Source organism: Apodemus sylvaticus, chromosome 2 (assembly GCF_947179515.1).
Source record: "Apodemus sylvaticus chromosome 2, mApoSyl1.1, whole genome shotgun sequence".
In the NCBI taxonomy this organism is placed as follows: domain Eukaryota; kingdom Metazoa; phylum Chordata; class Mammalia; order Rodentia; family Muridae; genus Apodemus; species Apodemus sylvaticus.
This window is the reverse complement of record NC_067473.1, coordinates 180547956-180558656: the sequence shown is the minus strand read 5'-3', so window position 1 is coordinate 180558656 and position 10701 is coordinate 180547956. Positions and strand designations below refer to the sequence as shown.

The following is a 10701-nucleotide window of genomic DNA, read 5'->3' as shown; positions in this document are numbered from 1 at the left end:
CCTCCATTGGGGACCCCACGCCCAGATCAATGGTTGACTGCTAGCATCTGCCTCTGTATTTGTAAGACTCTGGCAGGGCCCCTCTGGAGACAACCATGGCATGCTCCTTTTGGTATACATTTCTTGTCGACTATAGTAGTGTCAGGGTTTGTTGACTGTTTATAGGATGAATCCCCAGGTAGGGTGGCTTCTGGGTTGCCTTTACTTCAGTCTCTGCTCCACACATTGTCTCCTTTATTGTTCCTGTGAGTATTTTGTTCCCTTTCTCAGAGGAACCAAACACCCCCACTTCAGTCCTTCTTCTTGAGCTTCCTGTGCTGGGTGAATTGTAACTTGTTTATTTTGAGCTTTTAAGGTTAGCATCCACGTATCAGTGAGTGCATACCATGTTCATTCTTTTGTGATTATGTTACCTCGCTCAGGGTGACACTTTCTCGTTCCATCCATTTGCCTAATAATTTCATGAAGCAGCCTTGGAACAAAGAATTTTTTTTAAATGAGCAATTTATGCCACTGTGTTCCCTCCAGTAAATCAATAAGCTGGATATGGGATTCTCTAGTAAATCCACTTCAATGTCAAGTCATGACGAGTGACAGGTACCTTCAATGATACCACTCAGATTTAGGGCTTGAGTATTTTTGTCAGAAGCCAACAATGCATTAACTTGAATATAGTTTTATCATTTATTTATGAACTGAGAAGCAGACAAAACATATACATGTGGTTTTGATTTAACACAGTTAAGTTAAAATATCAGATTACAGAGATATTTACATAAAGATACTATATAGCTACAAAGTAACAACTGTAAGCTGGGGATAATCAGTATCACTACTTTGTCACTTGAGCACTTAGGTTAATGATTCTGAACTGAGTAGGTTAAAAAAAAAAACCCATGGTGATCATGATGTAATTCCAAATATATTAGTCTCCTTGCTATAGGGATCTCACTCCCAAATTCCTTCACTGCGTGTGTGTATGTGTGTGTGTGTGTGTAAAAGGATAAATCGTGTATATGGTATGCACTAGTATCATGGGAATACCTTAATGTAAAGTCATAATGGAGTCTCTTTCAGCCACAGAAAATGGCTACCTTTGAACCCAAACAAGTAGTTTGCTCCAACAAACTCTTATATCACCATCTGCTTATATACCAGCAACCTTAGGGTCCAAGTTTCTACGTGCAGTTCAGTTAGACCCCCTAGGAACACAAAGAGTCTCCCAGTCCTGGGTCTTCACAGACCTTCCAAGGGTTTCAGCATCATGGAGGTGCCCTGCCTCAGCAGCAACAGAGATGTGATAAAGATGGGAGCTTTATCAGGCATCTCCCCTCCCCTCCCTCCTTTATTGACCTCTTCTAGATGAGTTACAAAGCAGATATACTATCCATTCCCTTCCTCTCGCTTACTGGGGATGGGAAAAGGCGGAGCAGTGAGAGATTTGCTTGAGTGGCACCCAAGGCAAGAGAGTGATGGGGTAAGAAAACAAACAGCCTAGATCAAAACAGAGCCTGGCTGTAGGGAGAAGAAAGAACACTTCTGAGTTCTCCGCTTGAAAGGCCCTATAAAATCCACGCCTACATAAGACATGGGTGATGTCAAGCCAAAGCAGTAGAACACAATGGTGCTCCAGCCAAGCATTCCCAGGCTAAACCTAGAGGTGTGGGTGTCTCAGGTGGGAGGAACGGTGCTCGGGCCCCTCATGTGGTTCCGGTTTTTGTCGTAACTACACTTGAAGGCATCCTGGTGCGTTTTCACCAGTTCAAGAGTCTGTCTTCCAGGAGTTCACTTTTATCAAAATTCCCTCCTTTATCTGTAAGAAAGAAAGAAAACATCTTAGAGTGAACACACAGTCTTGTCTTTAGAGAGAGGAATAGAACCTCAGGAAATAGACATTTTATTTCTCAGTCATGGTCAATGCTACCAACAACTATTTTGCAAATATGGGCCTGATTTGTTTGGCTTTGAAATTTGTCCCCTCACATTGGGACTTGGCTGACTATTCACATTTTTTATCCAGTATGTATGTAACTGAGGATGTACATAAACATTTATTTATTTATTTATTTATTTATTTATTTATTTATTTATTGAGACAGGGTTTCTCTGTATAGCCCTGGCTGTCCTGGAACTCACTCTGCAGACCAGGCTGGCCTCGAACTCAGAAATCCGCCTGCCTCTGCCTCCCAGAGTGCTGGGATTACAGGCATGCGCCACCACCGCCCGGCTAAACTTCTAATCTTCCTGCTTCCACTTCTCAGGTCCTGGGATCACTAGGTCCTAGGTCCAGGTCCTAGGACATTCACTACCATGCTTCTTTATGTAGTGCAAAGGATTGATCCCTAGGCCTTGTGCTTGCTGGGTGAACACTCTACCAACTGAGCTACATTCTAGCTCCCAACATCCAAATCTCTACAATAAGTGTGATGTGGCAAGTTTGGCAGAAGGATAAAGATTAACATGCCTCTGGTCTAAAAACCTGACATCATAACCATTCACTTGCATCAAAATGATGTGCTTCATGTTTCCTGATAATATAGCTCCCTCATGGGAAAGATGACATGGAAACACACTTGAAGATATTCCTTTATCAAGGTAATTTCTTCTGGGTAAGCATTGAGACCAAAGGCAAACACACTGAGATGAGATGAGAATGGATGAGAATACAAAGATGTCAGGCCTTTACACATAGGCAGATGCTAGCAGCCAATCATTGGACTGGGCATGGGGTCCCCAATGGACAAGTTGGAGGGTGGACTGGAGGAGCTGAAGGGGTTTACAGCCCCATAGGAAGAACAATGATGTCGGCCACCCAGACACCCAAGGACATCCAGGATTAAACCATCAACCAAGGGGTACATGGTTCCAGCCAAAAGTGTGGCAGAGGAATGCCTTGTTAGGCATCAGTGGGAGGAGAGATCCTTGGTCCTGTGAAGGATCAATAGATGCCCAAACAAAGAGAAATTGAGGCGGGGAGGTGGGAATGGGTCAGGTGGAGGGTCATGCACTTGGAGGCAGAGGGTGGGGAGGAGGCAAATTGGGAAGGGTTTTAGCATATGAAAAGTAAATAAATAATATATTCAATAAAAAATAAAAAAAGATGTTAAGCCTAATGCATCTCATAAAGATTAGATAGTACAAAGATCACAGGATCCTAAATATAAAGTACAAAACATGAAACGTGAAGGGGGGAGAGGAGGGGCTGATCCGACATGCATGCAGTAGACTTTAATTTCCCAATGATTGTCTTCTAGATACAGCAACGTTCCCTCAATCACTCACAAAATAATTTGAATCCTGACCTACTCCCAATTGCTCACATCATTTGCAAAATAGTTATTAAATAATGTACTTCTCTCTAAAGGGAAAGAAAATATGGATGGGCACATGGGTTGATAAGCAGACGCATGCACACATAAGGGGTAGAGATGGAACAGCACAACATCCCAGGACAAACTCCATTGGAATTTGTCTATGATGAAAGAGACATCCAGATGACACCTAGACATTCTGCAATGAAAATATTAGAGAGAATGATTGACATATGATATAGGGACCCAAAACTCCTCTGTTTATTTAGGTTAATAAAACTTTGTTTCTTTAGCTCATCTCCGGAGACAAGCTACCCAGAACATGTCAATCACTAGAGCCGGTGAGATGGCACAGCAGGGAAGGGCACCTGCTCTCAAGCCTGACCACCCGATTGCAGTCCCTGGAACCATCTGGAAGGAGAGGACAGACTCAAAACTTATCCCTGGACATCTCCACCCAGTGTGGCATGGATTTACACTGAGGTCTACGAAGCTTCAAAGACCCAGCTGGTTCATGGCCAAGATGCCTCAACTCTCCTGGTACTTCTAGACCACAGGGACAGAGCAGCTGTTTGAAGATTACATCCATTCCTGGCTTAGAAGACATTTGACAGCCTGGCAGTGGTGGCACACGCCTTTAATCCCAGCACTTGGGAGGCAGAGGCAGGCGGATTTCTGAGTTCGAGGCCAGCCTGGTCTACAGAGTGAGTTCTAGGACAGCCAGGGCTACACAGAGAAACCCTGTCTCGGAAAGAAAGAAGAAAGAAAGAAAGAAAGAAAGAAAGAAAGAAAGAAAGAAAGAAAGAAAGAAAGAAAGAAAGAAAGAAAGAAAGAAAGAAAAAGAAAAAAATAAAAGAAGTTCAAGACAGAAAGGTGAAAACAACCTAGGCCTGTAGGCAAAGCTGTTCCTGTCAGGGTGAACCATATCTACTGCTGTGTAGGAAAGGAAAAAAAGATTGGCAATCAGAAGTTTCATTTGGTTTAATTTTGAATGATGAGCAGTTGGACTTTGATTATTTCATATTTTTGGCTTTAGTGTTCTTAATTATAAAACAACAAAGCAGATAGGAGCTCTTTCAGTTTTAAATGTCCTATTTGGTAGAGGCAAGACAATAAGATGTTCAAGGCCATCCTTTGCTACATAGGGAATTTGAAGCCAGCCTGGGATATATAGGCATTATATTCCAAACAAACAAACAAACAAACAAACAAACAAACAAACATTACTAACATAGGCTGTGGTTCATGAAATTCATATACAATTCCCCTCTCTCAACAAGGTAGTGTTTTTGTACTCTTGGGACCCATTTTACTGGGAGGTACACTGGCCTTTATTGAATAAGTATTTCTGTGGGTTTGTGGAGGGAGAAGTCGGTTTGCAAAGATCCTCAACCCAGAATACAGAGAAGCTGCCGCACCTGCACCTTTTTGTGGTTTTTCCAACGAAGCCAGAAACAGGGCTGCAGCCTCTGGGAGAGTCAGCAGTTGAAGATTTGGGTTTCGTCTTTCTGGAGAAACAGAAATGTGCTCAGCCTTAATATTCATATAAACGAAGAAGCATTTACACGGTCCTGTTGATTGACATTGTAAATAGATTGGCATTCAAATACTTGTGTCAACTAAACATTCACGTACATGAATCTTACTCTGCCGCATGAGGCTAGAAAAAACTCTGTGAGGCACAGTGTACTGTGTACTGATTTTTAAAAAGTTAATTAAACATTTATATTGCATTTTATTTACTACATTCCAGTGTGTGTGTGTGTGTGTGTGTGAAAGAGAGAGAGAGAGAGAGAGAGAGAGAGAGAGAGAGAGAGAGAGAGAGAGAGAGCGCTCTCCTTCCATATGTGAGTCCTATGGATTGAATCTAAGGGTTTGGTGGCAGGTGCCTTTGCCTGATGACCAATCTTGCTGGCACCACAGTAATCGTCCATTTGCTTACACACCAGAGGATGGATGCTAGGGAGTATGTCTTAGAAGGAAGACAAATAATGGTCTTTCTTTTAGAGGCCACAACCGCTTTCTCCCTTCAGGGTTTAGAAGGGGGTGCATCTTCCTTCTCATAGCTTAAAGAAGGTTGTCTTGGCCAAAATATCTCACTGGAGCCGGATCTCCCTACTTTCTCCTCCCAAATCAATTTGGGATAAACATTGACATTCTTGGTCACGGTTTGAATGGAGATACACTGGCTAACTAGTCAGAGTTATTTCACTTTTATTGAATTATATGTTCATTGCATTACAGGGAAAAGCTGCTGCAGCCTGTTTCGAATTGAAGTTGACAGATGGTGTGGTCCTGATCTAGCACAGACGGTGAATTTTAATCAGAAGTAGCAACAAGAGAAGAAACATATTTTACCCTAAAACATTAGACCAATCACACTGCAACCCCAGGAATGGAGAGGAGAGCTGAAAGCTTCTGCTATGGGAATGCTGAGCAGTGCTCAATCTCTCTCCAAGTAAGTACAGCTGTTATTCTTGGTATTTGTATACTAAATTTTGCCAAGATTAATTTTTATTTTTAAACTGCAATGACGTGAAGTTCATCAAGAAAACAAAACGTTCCTGGACCGATTTCTTAATTTAATTTTTTTGAGAATTTCATACATGATGAGTACTGTTTGCATAATTTCCACCTTCCCTCTTGTCCAACGCTTCCTATGTCCAACTCCTCTGTAATTCATGGCTTTTTCCTCCCTCCCTCCCTCCCTCCCACCCTCCCTCCCTCCCTTCCTCCCTCCCTCCCTCCTTTCCTCCTTCCTTTTCTCCCATCCTCCACAACTATTTCTGGCTGTCGACTTGAGATTGGATAGCTTATCCAGAGCTTGTCCTGAAAGAAAACTGATCCTCCCCTTCCTTAGTCATTCATACCTGGCTCAATCATTCATTCATAGCTTTTATTTTATTGTGTTTGGTTTAAAACCTTTGGTAGCTGTTTCTAATATTTTTTTTTTTTGGAGTAGCCATTCTAATATCTATTGTTTCTAATAATTTAGGAGAGAGACGCACTTGAAATGTCTAGGTAATTTTTTTTAATGGTAATTGCTATTTAAGAGGAGAAAGAGCAAGGCTCTTTCCATCAATAACCGAGCGGGGCTTCTTTCTGCCTGTGTCTGTGCGGCAGAAGCTGCCAGCCAGCCGCCCAGCTAGGGGACAGGGTAGGTGGAGCTCCACAGCGGCGGGCGCAGCGCTCACTCACCTGGAGGCGGCCGGTCTGCAAGCTCCTTCCTGCGGCTCTGGTCAGAGATGAAGCGGTGGCCCTCTGCGCAGGGAGACGCTGTTGAGGCTAGACCCAAGGACCAGAGAGACCGCAGTTCCCGCCAGCTAGAGACCTCTATTCTGAGGGCAGCCCCAGCGTAGGCATGCCTGTCCCTTTCCTTCCTTCTGCCCCTGCCCTCCCTCCCTTACTTTTGTCAAGACCATTCTATGCCTCTCCAGCCTCGGACACCTTGTTTGCACAAACAAACATTAGTTCTCTACATTTAACCAACCAGCTTTCCTCCATTCCCTCACTCTCTTTCTCTGCCTCTCCTTCCTTCTTTCCCCCACTTTTTCCTTCCCCTTTCCTCCCTCCCCACTTCTTGAATCCTTCTCCTGCTCTTCGTTCTTCCCTTCCTCCTCCTTCTACCTTCTTTCCCTGACAGGATCTTAGTTTGACCGGGAACCCACTATGTAGCCCAAGCTAGCTCTCCACTCACAGCAGTTCTCCTGCCTCAGCTTTGAGAGTGCTAAAGTGGTGACACCAAACACCTCTCTGGTGGAGGGTTTCTAGCCATCAGAGTATCTTTGTCTGTCCCACCTGCCCTCGCCTACCATTTCTAGGTTGTCTGAGATCCTAATCATTTACTGGATCCAGCTCTGACCCTGTCGCCCCAGTCTCTTGGCTCTGTGGCCTCCAGGATTCCCCGGATGTCTCCCTTCACCCTCGGTGAAGAGAATAAAGCATTTGGAACTCACGTGCGCCCTTCAGATAGAGCATAGCTTGGGGAGTCCAGTTCCTCTTCTCAGACTGTCTCAGCAGCACAGGGAGGAGAGAAGAGTAGTTATAACAGGGCAGCGGGTGGAAAAAGAAAAACAGAGGGCACATAGTCTGAAGCCAGGGCTGTGTTCTCTTCATTACCTGTGGAGCACCGCTGGAGGTTTGCAGAACGGACAGCACCAGGAGAAGGGCCAAGGCTGTCACTGCCAGGATGTTGAGGCCCTACAAGACACATCAACCAAACACAGAGTCCATCAGAGTGTGGCTGCATTTTTTTCTTTCTCTTTAGACAGGACAGCAGGCCCCCTACTTCTGTGTATGATGCCACATTCTACTTAATCCATAAAGAGTAATTTTAAAAACTAGAAAGATGTGATTTTCATAACTTCACCCAAATAAAGAATTGGTGGATAAGTTCTTCTATTCAGCAAAATCAGATTGCACTATTTAAAGGCACTATTCTTCAAATGTCCAGGCACTACAATGCTCAGTACATATAACCTAGATAGAAAGGCGGACAATTTATAGAACAGCTGGAAAGACATCAGACGCGCACATCTGCTTCTTACCTTCATGTTCCGACCCTGTCCAGAGCCCCGCAATCTCTCGCCCTACCTTCCAGTCTTCTAATCCTATTACAACCCGGGGCTTTAAAAACTCCTGGTGTTTGAGTCTGCACAGGGGAAAGGAGACCAGAGGGATAGCTTGTCAATCTTCAGAACAGAGCTGCTCTGATGACTCCTCTGGGGAGGTCTAATTGGCAGAAAAAGGACAATGATTGATGAGCGGATATCATTTGTTTGGGAACTGACCCCACACAGCCAGATATTCTGACTGTATCAGTGCCGTCACCTTTGTTTTTCCTGTTAGTTGCCCAATGCATCTTACCATTATGAATGAGACAAACATAACTGTGGGTGGAGATGAATCACCCCTGTGAACACGAAAAGGTTAGGGAGTCTCAGAGGAACTTGACAGCAGTCACTCATTCATTCAAGTGTCCATCTAGTCAGTGATTTAACAAATATGTGTTGAATGTCTACCTCTCACCCTTTGGTCTCAAGCTAATCTTTCAGTTGTGGGGGAGGGGCTCTCTTAAAGCACCATGCTTCCCTTAGTAAGAGAAGGCAGCCAAGATGACATGACAGGGCAGTGCTGGCTTATCCCAGAAAGAGTGAAAGTCATAGATATCTGAGAACGAAGATTCCAGGGAATTTGGAATTAGTATTCCAGTTATACATTACAGATAGACAGCCAGACAAACAGACTGACAGACTGACAGAGAGACAGATACACACACACACTTACACTCATGCAGAAAACAGAAAGACAGCAAATAGCTTGCTTTATCTGAAGCAGAGGAAGGCAGCAACCCTGTGTGGGGTGGGGGTGGGGCATCACAAGGAAGGGTATTTGGAACTGGCTAGGGCATATAAAAATGGTCTCAAGCAAAAGGTTGTGGTGGAAGGCTGGACCAGGGATAGGGAGGAATGGAGAGACAGAAATGACTTTGGATGTGGAAAATACAGGACTAGCAGGTAAAGCAGACATGAGAATAGGTGGGAGAAAATAAGTCAGCCAAGGATGTTGCTTAGAGTTTGGTTCAAGCATGGGTAACTGAAACAGTTTGGAGGAACCACAGGGACTTCCTAAGAAACCACATCATAAACGCACAGAAATATAAAAAATGTATATTTGACAAGCAGGTAGAAATGTAAGCTAGGTGACTGGAAATGCCAGACTTAGGAGCCCAGCAAAGAGGTCATTAGTTTAGCCTCTCCCTTTCTAAACAACGAAGTGACCCGCTGTAAGAAATGAAAGAATTCTAAGAACTTAAAGTGGGGCAAGATTGGGCATGAACAAAGCAGTCCCAGGAGGAATGGGCAGAGCTATGAAGCGAGCACGCAGAAGCCACACAGGTAAAGGTCCAGGAAAGAGGTGATGAATGGCAGAGCCGTCAGAAACAAAGCAATCATCTCAGGGCCTCCTCTCAAGGCAGTCAGTGATGTTGAGAGCCCAAGGGGCTGGTGGCCTGGCCCAGGGGGGAAGGTGCTTGCTGCCAAGCCTAAATAATAGCTTGAATTTTGTACCTGGGACTTACATGGTCAAAGGAGAAGACTGATTCTTGTAAATTGTCTTTTAACTTCACACATGGTGCTGTGTATGTGTGTATGTGTGTGTGTGCCCACATAAGATGTGAGGCAACAGCCAATGGATTTGGAAGTATGTTGCTGTCTGAAGTTAGAAGCAAAATTGGAGTGGGTCAAATTTCAAATAAAATATGAGGAAATCAAAACATTGACAGCCGGCAAAATGCCACGTTTTGAGATGATATGATGAATCTGGGTAGTCTAAGCTGTGATTTGAGGAATTTCGATGTTATTGAGTGGTGGAGCTTTCTTCTTTTGTGCAGACAACAAATGTCTTCCTACTTTGTAGATTGCTACACCTCCCAGGCTTCCTTAGTGTGTAATGTGTTTGATGCAGTCTTCAGCTAGTGCAGACAGAGCCCCTGGGACAGCATGGCTGCAGACAGATCTAGTTTCTAGAGCAATGCTGGCAATGTTGTTGGTAGAATCAGTGCTGGGGTGTGTGTGATGACCTCCCCTGTGTGTCTTTTTGTTTAGATTAGTTAGGTTTGTTATTTGTCATTGTTGACAACTGCCAGAGGCTAGCCAAGGATCCAATTCCAGAGGAAGGCAGCAAAAGGGAGTATGGAATTGGCAATGACAATGGTAATCAGGGCCTAAAGTTGCTTACTTTTGGCAATTTCACTCTTTCTTTAACTCTTTGCTATTTTGGATCCAGAAGTCACTGGTTTCTGGCAATTTAACTCTTTCTTTAACTCTTTGCTATTCTGGAGCCACAATCTAACTCCTGATAGCAGCAGAGGATTAAGAAGAAGAACTTAGTTACTTGAGCTCTTTTCTTTGTCGCTCAGGGCCCTTCCTCACCAGGCAGGAGATTCAGAGTTCATTAAGTCTTTGAGAGCCAGAGAGAAAGAAAAGGACTAAAAGAAGATAGTCAGTCACACACCCTACACACACACACACACACACACACACACACACACACTGGTTGGGCCTGACCAACCTGTTTCATCTGTTTCACAAGTGCTTATGCCATTTCTTAGCTCTGTGAGCAGATTTCCAAGACAGATACTAAGTGAGTACAGTCGTGATGAAGCGAATGGACTGGCCCATGCACATCATAGAGCATTTCCCTTTGCTCTCTGGAGCACATACATGTAGGCAGATAGACACATATACATATGTACATTACACACACACACACACACACACACACACACACACACACTTGGTGGATGGAGCAGAGCCCACAAAGCCACACTTTATTTTTACTCTCAGCCTTTTTAAACCTCCATAGACAAAAGAGTTCTTTATAAAATTGC

At 44.0% G+C, this 10701-nt stretch overlaps 1 protein-coding gene across 1 annotated transcript; it reads right to left on the bottom strand.

Moving 5' to 3' along the window:
* Window positions 1–1754: 1754 nt before the first annotated feature.
* Window positions 1755–7864, bottom strand: Spx (spexin hormone). The gene is made up of 6 exons (XM_052172932.1): window positions 7859–7864; window positions 7431–7511; window positions 7268–7319; window positions 6510–6572; window positions 4730–4819; window positions 1755–1813 (listed from the first exon to the last, which is right to left on the bottom strand). Exons 1-6 carry the CDS (start codon window positions 7862–7864, stop codon window positions 1755–1757), a joined length of 351 nt encoding a protein of 116 aa, XP_052028892.1.
* Between the last annotated feature and the right edge of the window lie 2837 nt (window positions 7865–10701).

Bases quoted from the DNA above. Each gene is read 5' to 3' on its own strand.
- Spx (XM_052172932.1), bottom strand. The intron at 7,320-7,430 runs GTAATGAAGAGA...CTGCTGAGACAG, and splicing joins CCTCCAGCGGTGCTCCACAG to TCTGAGAAGAGGAACTGGAC. The intron at 6,573-7,267 runs GTGAGTTCCAAA...CTCCCTGCGCAG, and splicing joins GCTCTATCTGAAGGGCGCAC to AGGGCCACCGCTTCATCTCT.